General features: G+C 36.0%; 1 protein-coding gene across 1 annotated transcript in view; it reads right to left on the bottom strand.

Moving 5' to 3' along the window:
• Positions 1 to 16,450, bottom strand: part of CERKL (ceramide kinase like) — a 117,235-nt gene that overhangs the window by 60,530 nt on the left and 40,255 nt on the right. Inside the window, 1 exon segment of the mRNA XM_023514167.1 lies at positions 1,605 to 1,847. Within this exon segment, the coding sequence (XP_023369935.1) occupies positions 1,605 to 1,847 (243 nt within the window).

Here is a 16,450-nt window from a genome sequence, read left to right as displayed (position 1 = left end):
TCTATTTTCAGAGAAATGAGCTAAATTATGGCCTGTGTGAATTCTTGCCTCTTGACAGAATCAGGTTTCCTTGCAGGTTCCAAAGGGGCTAACAAGGAAACCCAGGACCACTTTGTAACAGGGTCTCCCAATTTCAATATGATGTCACTATAGAGCATCTCCTGTGAGCATAATGTCATCATCTGGCTGTCTTTGACCAATGTGGGACCTAATGGTCTTCTTGATCAATGATGCCAGACCTGGAAATTTCTGACATCACCATGTGCCTGCTCTATATCTGGCACCCATCTGTATTCTGTGCCATTTAACCCCAAACTATGCCTTCGGTCACACTAGCTGCCTCTACCCTGATCAATCTGGCAAGCAGAAGAAATGGGCTAAAAGGAAAAATGAGCAAGATTTACAAACCTATGAAGAGAAAAATAATAAGCCCTAAAACTTGGATTATATTTTAAATGTTTACTTTTTAATTTTTTTTTTTTAAGAGATGGAGTCTCACCATGTGGGCCAGGCTAGATATGAACTCCTGGGCTCAAGTAATCCTCCCACCTCAGACTCCCAAGTAGCCGGTACTAAAGTCATGTGTCAGTGGTCCTGAATTTCTAGAATTTATCTAGTTGAAATATAAACTGCATGAGGTCTGTCTGAAAATTATCCATTCATGAAATATGAAAAATAATATTAACAATGGTTGGATAGTTTCTGGGTATACCTTATATTATATTTGTACTTACAGATTTTATTTGTATGTAAAGTATAAAAATGTCATTTGTAAATTTCAGATATACTGAATTTATTAGGAGATATATACTAATAAACATCTTCTCTTTTCTCTAGATATTAACCCTTAGAAAAATCTATACTGAAGTAGATAATTCTCAATTGGCAGCATATAAAGTATGACTGCTTAAAGAATATTGCTAAAGAAAATCTCTTATTTTTAAGCTACCCAGTACATATATACATTTATCATCAATTTATAAGTGGAAGGAAAACAAATTCTAATATAAGCCCAAGAGATGGATTAATAGAAAAATAAGTGTTTCCATAAACTCTGAAGGAAACTGAATTATTTAAGAACTGTGTTACATTAGATCATTAAAGCTTCTTCATGAAAGTAGTGATTCAAAGGTTACTTCCTAACTCATTCTATGAGACCAGCATTAACCTAATCCAAAGCCAGACAAGACAATACAAAAACAAACAAAAAAAACTATAGACCAATCAGCTTTATGAATATTGATGCAAAAATCCTTAAAATACTAGCACACAAAATTTAATAGCATATTAAAAGGAGTGCTCACCATGGGATTTATTCCTAGAATGCAAGGATGGTTGAACAAAGGAAACAAACCAATGTAATATCCCTCTTTAACAGAATGAAGGAGAAAACAAAATGATCATCTCAAACAATATACAAAAACATTTGAAAAAATTCAACATCCACTCATGATTTAAAAAAAACAAACACACACAAAGAATAGAAGGAAACTATTTCAATACAATCAAAGGTTGTTCGTACTCAAATATAACATGCTTAAGTTATATAAGAATCTATATCAAGGAAACCAGGCTCGTTTTAAATTCCCATAAAGAATTCTTACCTGCCAAAATTTTCCTGAATTGTTGAAACCATATGTCACAGTGATCTTCACTTAAATTAATAAGATCAAGTGTAGAATCCTTCAATTTATTCTGTTCCCTTTTTAAGCAGATGAAAAGCGTGATACCTAATAGGGTGCCACTTCCCTGCTGTTTAACAGAACAACGCCGTTTCAGTTTCACAGAGAAAATATCTTTGAGTTCAATCATTTCTTCTTTACATAGCATGTCATAATTGGAATCACCTGAAAAGAAATTAAATATTCAAATCAAAACCATTGTGTCCATATCTTCAATATGTGAATAAAAGTTAAAGCCCAAATCACTGGTTATTTTATCCCTTATGTCAGCCCCTAGTTGAGATGGGAAGGGGGAAAATGGCTCTATTTTCTCTAAGAATGGGGAGGGTATAAAATAAATTGAAGAGAGTCCCTGTCATACAGGCCTAAAATACTTAAGATCTGTAGATTTTCAATGCAAAAAAATTCCAAGAACAGGGCAATATTTCAGTAATAATAAATTGAGGAGGCTTCTTTATACTAATAGGAAGAAAGTAAAGTAATGGGAAACAATGCTAGCACCCATTAATAGAGGTTTAAACAAGTTGTTGGGCAGCCCGAAAGGAAAGGAAATGTACACTCCTGGTAAAGTAACACATGTGCAAAAAGAAAACACAAGCACAATTATCGTAAGTAGAAAACATGAACTCCTGTCAATCTAGAAAGAAATGTCTCCTTGGATCTTACCATATTCCAACTTTTTAAAAAATAGTGGTGATATTTTTATCTATTCTCTATACACAGGTCAATTGTTGTGGTAAAAGACTATTTCAACTTTGACTTTCAGAGTTTTAAACTTTAAAAAAAAGAAAATATTTCCCCAAACTTCTGCTTCCAGCCTTTATCTTCTGCCTGAAACAACCATGAAAGCCCATATGATATATAGAACGGCTATTACCAGGCATTGAACATCAGGAAGTCTAGTACAATGATCCCAAAGAGAGAGGAATCTAACAAAGGGAACCACAAAATTGTCCCCTTCCTACTGTCTAGAGAGAGTTTCCAGGCCACAGTACAGGTAGGAGATCCTTGGTATTCTCCCTGAGTTAGAGAGGAACTGGGGTCCAGGAAGGCCAAAGTGACCAGGGTTCAGTGTGCATTTACGGGAGATGAGAAGGCTATGCAAAGTAAACCCTGCAGATTTGCAGAGGTTGTGTTTTCAGTTGAGCATTCACCAGCATGTGTGTGAGGCCAGGATAAGAACTACTCCATGGATGAACTGAGCAATTCTCAGAGATCACCCAGGTGCTCCTACCAACCAAAATGAACAAACATTAAAATTCATGGAACATTATGGAGAATATTTAGAAAAGTATCATGTCATTAATGAGCTGACTAAAGGCTGCTATGATCACATTTAACAAGACTTAAAAGCAAATCTTTCCAAAAAAATTATACTGTTTCCAAGTAACTTAACTGTGTCCTAGAACAAAGCTCAAAAATATTTGTCGGAGGCCAGGGACAGTGGTTCACACCTGTGATTCTGGCACCTTGGGAGGCCGAGGTAGGAGCATTGCTTAAGATCAGAAAGTTTTTTGTTTTTTTCTTTTTTAGCATATAGAAAAGTAGTTTACTTGTAAAGATTTGTGAGGGAGAGCAGTTTCAGGACCAACTCATTAAATAAAAAACAAACAGGTACTTAAAAGTAAAAAACCCCACAATATTACTAAATGCCCTAAATTTACACTAAGCCTCTTCATGGTGGAAAAGCAGCCATATTTCTCACATTAATTGTATCTGCCAGGGGTGTCACATTTCTTCAGACAGTCATCACTGCCAGAGATAGGGACGAAGTAATTTGTTCTGGGGACTAGATCCATACAGGAGTATTCGCCACGTTTTTTTTTTTTTTTTATTATTGGGGATTCATTGAGAGTAGAAGAGACCAGGTTGTACAGGTTATATTTGTTAGGTACAGTCATAAGGTTATAAGTTTAAGACTAATCTGAGCAAGACCAAGACTTTGTCTCTATAAAAACAAAAACAAAAACAAAAAAACAGAGAAATTCACTGGATGTGGTGGCACACACTGGTAGTCCCAGCTACTTGGGCTATGAGGCAGGAGAATCACTTGAGCCCAGAAATGTGAGGTTTGGGTGAAATATGATGATGTCCACTGGCCCACTGCACTCTATCCAGGGAACAAAGCAAGACCCTGTCTCAAAAAAAATAATATTTTTTTTACAAGAATACAAAAAATTCCATGAACTCTACATGGCAAGCTCCATAATATCTCCCATTCAATCCAAAGTCACTAGATAAGCAAAGAAGCAGAAAAATAGTCGGTGGAGGGAGAGGAAAAGAGAAAAAGAATATGAATGTATTTATTGCCACTGCTGTATACACTTAAAAAGGTAAAGAGGGTAAATTATATATACGTATATTTTACCTCAATAAAAATGCTTCTTTTTTTTGAGACACAGTCTCACTTTGGCACCCTCTGTAGAGTGCTGTGACATCACAACTCACAGTAACCTTAAATCTTGGGCTCAGGTAATTCTCTTGTCTGTCTCCTGAGTAGCTAGGACTACAGGCGCCCAACACAACACTTGGCTATTTTTTAGAGACAAGGTCTCAGACTTGCTCAGTCTGCTCACGAACCTATGAGCTCAGGCATTCCACCCACCTTGGCCTCCTAGAGTGCTAGGATTACAGGCATGAGCCACCACACCCAGCCTATAAAAAAACCAAAAATGCTTCTTTGAAAAAATATGACCCATGAGAAGAAGAAAAAAAATCAATAGAAAGAGATGCAGAAAAGACAGGAAGATCTTCATATAAAAGCTACAACCCAATTATAGCCCAAGAATATGGGGAAGAGAGGGGAGGGGAGGGGGAAGGATGGGTGGAGAGAGGGTAATTGGTGGGACCACACCTACGGTGCATCTTATAAGGGTACTTGTGAAACTTACTAAATGTAGAATATAAATGTCTTAACACAATAACTAAGAAAATGTCATGAAGGCTATGTTAACCAGTTTGAGGAAAATATTTCAAATTGTATATAAATCAGCACATTGTACCCCATGACTGCATTAACGTACACAGCTATTATTTAATTTAAAAAAAAAAGTATGCACGTGGGTATCCTCAGGTGGGAGCAAAGACTTTCAAGTGCTTTAAGACAGTGGTCTCCAACCTTTTTGCACCAGGGACCAATTTTACGAAAAACAATTTCTCCACAGAGGGCAGTTTGCAGGGAGGGAGGTCTAACAGGAGGCGGAGCTGAGGCAGTGATGTGAGTGATGAGAGCCGCTGTAAATACAGAGGAAGCTTCCCTCAGCCACTGTTCACCTCCTGCTCTGTGGCCCAGTTCTTAACAGGCCACAGGCTGCTACAGGTCCACGTCCATGGAGTTAAAGGCCACACCTTGAAGACATTCCTGGCCTACATTCTCAGGGATTTTTTTGGCCTCTCTTAACCATTCAGAAAAGTGTAGCCTGATTGATGGCAAAGTCAATAGACTACTAAAAAAGAAATTGGAAAAAAGCCCTTTGCTCCATGATAATGGTAGTGGGATAAAGAACCCAAAGTCCATTTCTCAGGCCAGTCATTTCTTAGAAAGCTCGGGTTCCAAGTCTCCTTGGAGTCTACTTCTGGAGTCACCAATGTCCCATAAGAATCAATAGTCTCAAAGTATCAATTCAACAGGATTAATTTTTCCTTTGGGTACCAAAACATTTCATATGTCTTAGAAAACCAGACAATCCTCACATTACGACAATCACCACTTGGACTAATAGAGTGACAACATTTGAGCCAAAATGTTCCATATGCCTGTATAAAGTGAGGGATGCACCCTATTCTTCTTCAGTAACTACTAACTGATTTACCTATTTAATAAGATTAACTTTTATCTAGTATGACCGTTTCCAGACTCCTCCATTCCATGGCCCCTGCAAAGAACTTTGGTTTGTGTAGATTATATCTATCTCTGCTCATTGTATGAGGCATGAAAACCAAGACTCTTTAAAGCATAAGAATACAAAGCAGATAGTCTGTTGGGGCAATGGTGTCACCAGGTATCCCATAACCTCTGGAAAACTCCTCTGTATCCCTTGGGAAAGAATAAGAGTAAAATTATTTTATCATACTAAGCGTGTTTGTTCTCTTTGAATATATTGGGAAGTTATGCCCTTTTACAATTCAATATTTCAGTGAACTAAAATGGTTTCTGTCTTAAACTCCTCACTGAGTAACCAATGAGAGTCCTTCCAATCTGGCTCCTTTGTTCCAACCCATATGCGTGTTTGAAAACAGCCTTTCTTTCTCATAACGGTGTAGGGTTTCTAGCTCATCTGCATTCCTCAAGGAGTCCTGGTTCTTTTTGAGGAGGAATATATGAAAAACTAAAATATAAACACTATGGCATTATATACAAAGGAAAAACTCATTCACAGTAAATAATCAGTAATATATTCGTATCTGTTGAGCAGATAGGCATAGGGCTGGGGTCTCACCTGGGAGAGATCAGAGAGATCGACACTCTTCTTCAACCCTCAAGAATGAAAATCTCCCCCTATGGTATGCAATGGACTAGATGGTGAACAGTTTAAGAACAGTTGTCTTCCACGGTGGGGGGAGGGGGGATGCTGGGTGTCCCCTTCATATAGCTAAATGTATAGGGATAAGTTGCATCACTTACCTACCCAAAGAAAATTACAGTTTTGGTTATATTTGTGGGTGTTTTTCCAAAAATCAGTTAGTAAACCACTTAGTAAAATTTAGCATTTTTAAATTTGTGTTTTACTGGTACCTTTAAATAGAAAGGGTCTTACTGTGTTTTCCCAGGCTAGAGTGTCATGTAGTGGCTATTCTCAGGTACAACTATAGAGCACTACATCCCCAAACTCCTGGGCTCAAGGGATCCTCCTGCCTCAGCCTCCAGAGCAGCTGGGACTACAGGTGTGCACCACTACTCACTGCTCATTTGTATTTTCTGGCGAGTTGCCTCTACAGATGATATTCCCTATTTTTATTGGTTGCTTGTCTATTTTTTATTAATTTCTAGAGTCCTTCAAATCATCTTGAAACTAGTTTCTTTTACATATATTACAAATAACTTCTTAGCTAATCATATAACGTTGATTATGACCTTATGTCACATGAATTTTTATGTAGTTAAATGTATAAAGACCAAGAAAGAAAAGAAAAGGGAATTAAAAACAGTCACTGAGAGAAAGAAAAAAAAATAGAAGTGATGAAAAAATGTCCTTGTTCATTTGAATTCTTGTACTACAGGCTGAAATCCTTAATATATGTGTGCTTTGCTTTGCTTAACAAATAATTCCATGGGTGTTTCCATTGAAAATGTCCTATAAATTTCTAATCTGAAGATACTAAGCCAATAGCCAACATTGCTCTTACTAGTGAAAACCAGAAGAATCACCAGAAACAATGCAGGAAGACTTAGTATCTTTCTTACTATTCCCAATTGTTCTAGACATTTTTTGGTGGAAGTAAGAGAAAAGGGGGAGCTGAAACAACAACTGCTTATAGATGACACCACGATTCATTTCTAAAATCCAAAATACACTTAAAATCATTCAACCCGAAAAATATGTGCAGCGAGGAAGGTGGTTACAAATACATCTATACCCAAAAAGGGATAACAGGAAAAAGAGGTCCCATACCAATTGACATACGTATATTATACCAAGGAATAAATTTAGCAAATGATGCTGAACTTTTATGGGGAGAAAGCCCTTCAAAATGTCCTGAAACAAAGAATTGAATAAATGGAGAGATACCAAGCTCCAAGATTACATATTTTCCATCCTAGCACTATTATACTAATAATTACTTATTACTTTAATCTAAATCTCAATGCTATTTTCTTTGATGAAAGGAAAGGAAGAGGAACCTGATCAAATTGTTTCTGAATTCTCTTGGAATAATTAATGTATTAACTAAGAAAATGTTTTAAGTTTAATGAGGGCAAGTATATGCCCAATAAGATTTTCGGTAAAGCTAAAATATTTAGGAACAGAGCAATGAATGGACCACAGAAACATTTATATACATTTAACAATTCACTAGTGTCATAATGGTGACATTAGTGGGAAATAGGAAAAGATGATTTATAACTGGCTAATCCCTTGAAAAGAAGAGGAGAGCCCTTTTTCATAATCAGTACGTCTAGATTAGAAAGAAATCATATAACCACAAATTAGAAAAGCCCTAAACATGACAGTCAAGGCTAACAGAGACATCAAGATGTTTAACATAAAAATTATTAAATGCCTATAAAGTTCTAAAGACCCATAAAGAGAAGTCATAAGCACAGATCAAACGGAGGGAAAATTTGCAACTTATGACAGTTACATAATCTAGTTAATCAAAAAAAAAAAAAGAAACACTTTTTGAAAAAGTACATAAAAGACCCAAGCAGGCATTTCACAAAGGAAATGCAAATTGACCAATGAACACACAAAAAAGTTCAACCTAATTAGTAATCAAAGAAATGCAAATTAAAACAACAAGATACCATTTTTTGCCTTTTAGATTGGCATGAGATCAAAATAATGCTCAATGATGCCGCAGCTAAGGGGAAGCATTCCCAGCGCTGGTGGGAAACGCAAAGTGGTCGCCGCTGGAGAACAAGTCGGGAGTATGTATCAAAAGATTTCAAAATGGTAATTGCAGTAATATTTATAATAGCAAAAACATTTGAAGCAATATTCATGTTCTTCAGTAGGAGGATAGTGGAATTAATCATAGTTATCTTTTGCAGCTCATGAATACAAGTAAATGAGAGTGCAGTTCTGCTCTGGAAAGACATTCATGCTAAGAGGTATGAGTAAGTGTAATAAGAATAAGTTACAAAGAAATCTCAAGAATTTGACCCACTTTTATTAAAAGAATTAAAAAGAGACCCTGTTGGAAAACACAACAAACTTCATGTTGATTACCTATTAACAAGATATGAAGTAGGGAATATTAGATTAATTTTTTCTTATAAACCTCCATAACTTTCTGTTCCTAAAGTCATAATTACATGTTATAATTTTTTTTAATAGAGAAAAAGGAAAATGCTTTAAAATATTCATGGTTTTGATCCAGAAATTTACTTCCAAGAATTTACTCCAAGAGAATAAATAATATGAACAATTTAGCTAGAAGAGCGCTTACCCACATTATTTTAGTGAAACTTGGAAACAACCTAAATGTGCAATAAATAGAATATTGGTTATACAAAATAAAGTATAGCATTAGTTTTATATACACTTTTTGAATACATAAAATGTGTAATCTTTTATATGCATGTAAATATGAATATACATGTAAGAACTTGGAAGGATGAGATGGTACTTCACTTTGTTTATATCAATTTCTAGTTTTGCCACCACAAAAGTATTTCTGCGATTAACTGACAAAAAGGATTCTTTCCTTTACTTGTCCTAAAAGACTTTACCTGTTTTAATTTTAAAAATCCCATTCTCTGGCTGGGCATGGTGGCTCATGCCTGTAATCCCTGCATTCTGGGAAGCTGAGATAGGTGGATTGCCTGAGCTCACAAGTTCCATACTAGCATGAGCAGGAGTGAAACCCTGTCTCTAAAAATGTCTCCAGGCATTGTGGCAGGTGCCTGTAGTCCCAGATATTTGGGAGGCTGAGGCAAGAAAATTGTTTGAGCCTCAAAGAGGTTGAGGCTGCTATGAGCTATGACACCATGGCACTCTACTGAGGGTGACTCTGTCTCAAAAAAATAAATAAATTCCACTCCCTAAAAAGTAAGGATAGTTAATATCTAGTGCTATATTCCAGATACTACCCTACACACTTCACTTGCATTATCTACTTTAATCCTCACAAAAATTCTTACAAAAAGTAGATTCTTTTTCCTAAAAGAAAAGAAACTCAAGAAAGAATTAAGTAACTAGTCCCCGGGTCATATACTAGTAGGGGACAGATTCATGATTTGAATCCAAGCTAAAAAGACTTTCTTTAGGAAAATACATTCACTCTGGGAGGCAGAGGTGGGTGGATTGCCTGAGCTCACAAGTTCAAGACCAGCCTGAGCAAAAGTGAAAAAGCGAGACTTTGTGTCTAATAGCCTGACACTGTTGCGGGTGCCTGCAGTCCCAGCTACTCAGGAGGTTGAGGCAAAAGAATTGCTTGTGCCCAAGAGTTTGAGGTTGCTGTGAGCTATGATGTCACAGCACTGTACCCAAGGAGACAAAGTGAGACTCTGCCTCAAAAAAAAGAAAGAAAGAAAAAAGAAAATATATTAATTAACCTGCTAATCTATTTTGTTTTTTATTAAGGTATAAGTTACTTACAATAAAACATTCAGATTTTTAAAGGCACGATTCTATGAGTTTTGTCAAGTGTATCCTGTTAAAGATACAGAATTTTTCCATTATACCAGAAAGTTCCCTCATGCCACTTTCCAGGTAAGCTCCACAACAGTGATTTTAATTGTCACTATAGTTTACTGCACTTTCTGAAACTTCATATAACTGTAACCATGAAGTCTGTTCCCTTTTGTGTCTGGTTTATTTTATCCAACCCTAAGGCTTTTTAGACTTATCCATATTATTTTCATTTTTTTTAATTGGGTTAGTAGAATTTGAGACAGCAGGTCTAGACCAGGCCCAATTAACAAAAATTGCAAATGTTTCTGCACACGGAAACCGCCCTGGTGAGAGCCAATCAGATGCATCTGCATGAGGAAAGACCAACCAATCAGAAGAGTTGTCTGTTACCAACCCCAGAGCTATGGTTAGAAACCCGTTAGTCACCTTTGTTAGGACCCCTATAAAAACCCATGCATCTGGAGGCAGGGCCCTCAGTACTTTCCCGCTGCATCAAGCTGCTCTTAGGATCCCAGCTCCAACTCAAATAAATGGCCCCTTTGTTTATTGCATAGGTATGGGCTCCTGGGTGGTATTTGGAAATTTCATCATCTGGGCACAACAGATTGAAGAAATTACCTATATTAATAAGATTAATAAAAGATAGTGGGTTTTTGTTTTTAATTACTGTATGCCTTTTCTTGAACAATTTCTTGGTCTCACTTTCCCCAACCTTCAATGATTTGCTTTTTTTCTGGAAGTTTGTTTAAATTACAGGTTTATTTTTTCCCCCAGTTTTATCATGATATAATTGACAAAAATTATATATATTTATGATGTACAACATGATGTTTTGGTAAGTGTATATACTGTGAAATCATTAAATCAAGGTAATTAACACATCGAGTACCCGCATACTTTTTTGCTGTGGTAAGAACATTCAAAATTTAATCTCAGATAAAAAATTGTATATATTTTTGATGTATAACATGATGTTTTATGTATATACTGTGAAATCATTAAATCAAGGTAATTAACACATCCATTACCCCACATATGTTTTTCATGTGTTAACAACATTTAAAATCTAATCTTAGCAATTTTCAGCTATGCACTATAGTCACCCTGATGTACAACAGAGCCAAAACTGTCTCCCTCCTGTGTAATTGAAACACTGTACCCTTTATTTTATTTATTTATTTTTATTTTTTTTTTTTAGACAGAGCCTCAAGCTGTCCCCCCTGGGTAGAATGCTGTTGCATCAAAGCTCACAGCAACCTCCAACTCCTGGGCTCAAGCGATTCTCCTGCCTCAGCCTCCCAAGTAGCTGGGACCACAAGCACCTGCCACAATGCCTGGCTATTTTTTGGTTGCAGCTGTCATTGTTGTTTGGCAGGCCAGGGCTGGATTCGAACCCACCACCTTAGGTGTATGTGGCTGGCGCCTTAGCCACTTGAGCCACAGGTGCTGAGCCAAAACACTCTACCCTTTAACCAACATCTCTCTACTTCCTCCTTTTCTCCTCCTACCCTCCATCAACCCCTGGCCACCTCTATTTATACTGTCTGCTTTTTGGAGTTCCCCTTTCTAAATTTCACCTACACATGAGATTACCTGCTTTTAAATATAGTCAAATGGAAGACAGTCAGTGAATCATCCTCCTGCCTGTAGTCCTTAGGAAAGCAGCAAGACAGGAAATGTACTGAGTACTATTTCATCAGAAGCTGGAGTGGCTTTCAAGGAGATGGGAGTAATATTGTAGCAACCAGGAACACTCAGACAGGAAATTCTGAAAGTCCCTGCAACAATCCGAACCTTGTTTCCTGCCTCCCTGCCTGCCGAGGCTTCTAGTCTCTTCCCTGCATTTGCTCACAAACTAAAATCTGGGATTTTCACACGAATGGTCTTTTGCCAATGGGACAAGAACCAACTAGGAGGAAGAACTAGACTTGGAATATTTAGTTTTTATTTGAAATGGAAAAAAGGATAATTGATTTATTTAAAAAAGTCATTTTCACAAATTTCTTAGAATAAGCCAGTGTTCCTCAGCACTCTATTTCTTTGAGGAGAGACACACTGTACATCTCTCAGGTGCCAATATCCTGCGTAGAAATTCTGACTTACTACTCATCTCAACAATGTTAATCATCTGTCCAGTTCTAATCATAGGATTCACTTGATTTTGAATATAATTAGTTCCTAACGTATGTAAAGATATGTAGAATACAAGCTTTAAGGGAAATTGTTCTTTCACTTTGGTTGTGGTCTGCAGGAATAAAACGTGTTAGAATTCTGTGAGCTTAAAATGTTTGTATTTAAGGCTTAGACCCATCTAAATATCACTCACTCAGTCATCAGATTAGATGGTGCTTCCCTGTGCCTTTGTGTTGTTTTTGAAGTTCTGAAGATGTGAGCAGTGGAGCAGCTAGTTCTGTGAGGCAGCAGGACACTGGCTCCCTCGACTTGGGGGAGAGTTAAGGTCCTCAGGTTTCGGGTCAAAAGCCCCAGGGCTAACCTCAGTGAAGGCTGCAGATTCTGGAGATCACCTGATAGGCTAAGCTGAAAACCTAAGGTCACTGCTTCTCCTCAACCCCCACCCCCACTGCAAAACACTCTTTAGACAGTCTAGGATACACTAATATTTATAAGTAATATGATGAAAGAGAAAAAGTAAACCATTTTGAGATTAGACTATTATTTGGGGTAGATCAAAGTAGACTACCTGTATATACCACTTTGTGGAATTACCTTAAGAATGATTCAGACTCATTTTATTCTCCATAGGAATCAAAAAATTTTGTTTTCTTATAAAACATTTATAAATTAATAAGTCCTAAAAAAATTAGGTCTTCTATCTCTGTTTAAATTTTCATCTATAAGATAGCTGCTCTGATTCCCATGCTACCGTACAAGTTTCTGCCCCAAATAAAACAATTGTTTTCATAATCTTATGCAAAAGCCACATCTTCATATGCAAACCTAGCACAGGTAGATACTATATTGAAAGAGGAGTAATAAAAACAATAAACACTGTCACCGCAAACTTTAGGGCATTTATTTTAAAATGTAACTTTCATTTCACCTTACTGTTAAAGCATACCTTTATTTATGAAAAATATGAAAAACTTTATCCATAAATTGATAGATATTTGATGTCAGTAGATAAAAATATGCACAGCTATAGAACCGTTTGCAGGTTACGAAAATTAGATCCCTATGAATAATATGGAATTTTGCTTTGTGGCATGTGGTTTATTATTTGAAGTCTATGAGTTCATTAGTATCATACTGGTTATAGCTAGTTGTTTCAGAACATTAACTGTCCTCTCACATTACTTACAGAGATACTGGGACCATCTGTTCTTGCAAGGGATTTAAGTATACGTCTATTGGATATCATGCTATTTATTTAATTCAGCACCCACTTCCTATTGTTGTATTTTCTTGGGGGAAAAAGTCAATTTAATTACAGGGAATAAAGATAACCTCTCCTGGCAGGTTACCCTGTCACCATGAGAGCAAAGCAGGACCTGCCTGAAGTAGGTTATAGTGGTTAACAAGAAGAGCAAAACCAACAACACTTAAAAATATTTAGCAAAGGTTTAACAAAAATAGAACAGGGAAGGGCACTTTTAAAAATATTACCGTAAGCCTGGGGCTTGTCTAAATCAATCTTGGCACATCTGTCTGACGCAGACCGTAAACAGGATTAGAGCTGGATTTATCTGCTTGGCGCTAATTGTGCTCACAGTTTCTGCACATGTCCACTTTTTAAAATACTGCCTGAAAAAACAGACCTGCCTGGTAGATGGCTCCCACAACGTAGCGTAGACACACACGTACAGTATATTAGATGGTTAAGCAATGTGATGTCTAACAATTTTTTTTTTTTTTGGCTCTTCAGAATTAGTTATCTAATCCCCTAATTAAAAATACAAAATTCTGTTTGAATATACCACATACTGAGATAAATCTGTGAAGCAAGGGACCAATAAATTTGAATACACTTTAATTGTAAGAAGAAAACACAGTTTAATTGTTAATAATCAGGTTAAACTAGGGTTTAAACAAATAGGGCTGCTCCTGTAGTTAACTGAAAACACATCACGATGTATTACCGTCCTCAAGAATTATGACATAACATTTGTTAGCAGAAAAGCTGAAGTTCCTACGTACATGCATCTATCCAAAGTGGCAATGAAGAGATAAATAGTCTTCTCATCTAGTAAAAGAATTAGAAAATTTTCAATTTATTTTCAGAAAGGGACAGAAGTTGCAAATCCAATATCCAAATGTCACATTTCAGTCAAATAAAAATTAATATCAAATTTCTGTCTGTAATTTTTTTCATTTAGTTATTTCTGCAGTGTATAAACAGCTCAGAGGCTTCATAAACATTTAAGGACTTGAAAGTATACAGGTATTTTTGCACGAAGTCCAAAATGAACTAAAACAGTCAAGAAAACTTGAATCTTGTTCTTTAGTTTAGGTTTTGATATATAAATATACTAATTCTTTATTCAAAACATGTAATTTCTACAATGCACAAAGTGATGTTAACAATTTTAAATTGCACAGTCTATGTTTAATCATAAATATACATAAATCAGTATTTTTGTAAAAGAGCAGTGTAATAGAAAAATCTAAGCAGTTTGACTTCCAGGCAATCTTCTATTTAAAATCATTTTTCTTGACATATAACTTATTCATGTTCCAAATTTAGTAGTCCTTTTTTCCCCTAAATCTTTACCATTAATAAAAGGTAGATCTATACCTATAGCATTACTTTACTCAGACAAATACTCAGGAGAAATTGGTAAATTACTTCAATGTAATTGAATAAACCAAAAACACCTTCATCAGCAGTTCTAACCGTGTGGTCTCAGGGTGCACAGGCAGAGTAAAAACAATGCTTGCAACACTAAAGATGTTCTTTACCTTTTCTACCACACTGACGTTTGTCCTGATGATGCAAAAGCAGTAGTTGGTGAAACTCCTAATGTCAGTGTGAATCAAGGCAAGGGCACTCAATTTTACTCATAACTGCTGCATTCGTCTCCACTTCAAACTTTTGGTTTATAAAAAAAGAAGCAGTTAACTGTCTTTGATGAAGTGTTAAGACTATGTTTTAAAATCGCTGCCCTTGAGGACATTTCTTGGTATAAAGGGTAAAGAATGCCAAGGGAATCATAGTAAAGGAGTGGTGCTGTAAACGGTAGGGGTAGTTCTCCCCAGAAAGGGCATTAGACCATTTGGTTTGCAGGTGAACTAGCTGTTTTTCATAGAACACCATGTTTTACTTGAAAGATCAACTGACAATACAGACTATGGTAGTTAGACATGAATATCTGGCAAGTAATTTCTAGAAAATGAGCAAAGGGAGCCAGTCACTCAAGGAAAGCAACCAAGAGCACTGTCAATGATAAAATACAAGGCTTTGAGTAGATAGTAAAATTGAAATTTTGTGAAACTTGAATGTACCATGATGAGTTTGACAGCTTCCCAGTCTGAAAGAATTTTCTGAAGTGATTGGCAATAATATTACTATCGGACTTTTTTAAATACTATAGAATAAAATATGTCAACATTTAGAAACTGTATAAATCAGTAAACCAAACTGTCCAGTTGGCCAGTGTAGAATGTTATAAAATGATGCATGTTGTTAAAACATTGATTCAAGGAACAATGTCAGACTACAAAAAACTGATGTTTTTAGATTCCACTTATAAGTAGCCTTTAAGAAATCAGGCCTTAACAAGTTTTATTGTCAAAGGAGAATATTTATAATTGTCTGAAAACATTATTAAAAGACTTTTCCAACTATACATCTGTATGAAACTAGATTTTCCTTATATAACATATACTTCAACTAAAACAACATATTCACAACACACTAAATGCAGAAGCAATCTGAAAATTCAGCAGTCTTCTATTATGCCAGATACTCAAGAGTAGAGTAGCATTATTTCTTAAATTATTTTGGAAAATATTTTTAACAAAAATATTTATGATAACAAGCATTGGACTTACTACTTTTTTAATCAGTAAATATTTGTAAATGTCTAATTTCTCCTACAATAAATATCAATGAGTATTAAATCAATTATTGAAAATCTCAATGGGCTTTTAAGAGTATAAAGGGCTCCCAAGCCCCAAAATTTTGAGAACACCTGGTACACAATAGTTGTAAAGACAGACGTAACCATAAGAAAATGCAGCCATAAGATGGCAAGGTTTACGCATTCTATCTTTCATTACCTTGCAACAAATAACTGTAAGACTGTTGTTAAGTTATCATTTGAGACTATCTAGGCAGCAAGTCCCTATTACATATGAAACATAATGAAATAAAAAGGCAACTCAGAGTATGTCAGTATCCTATCCCATGGCTTTATTGGGTTTTATCATTTTCACTTCAGGAAGAGCACTTATGTGCTACTTCTGTTGAGATCGATTATTCCTTGACTTTGTTATCTGCTCATAGCCCTTCTA

Source organism: Otolemur garnettii, unplaced genomic scaffold (genome assembly GCF_000181295.1).
Source record: "Otolemur garnettii isolate 467f Iridium unplaced genomic scaffold, OtoGar3 scaffold00048, whole genome shotgun sequence".
NCBI classification, from domain to species: Eukaryota; Metazoa; Chordata; class Mammalia; order Primates; family Galagidae; genus Otolemur; species Otolemur garnettii.
The sequence above is the reverse complement of the archived record's forward strand: the minus strand, read 5'-3'. Positions and strand labels throughout refer to the sequence as shown.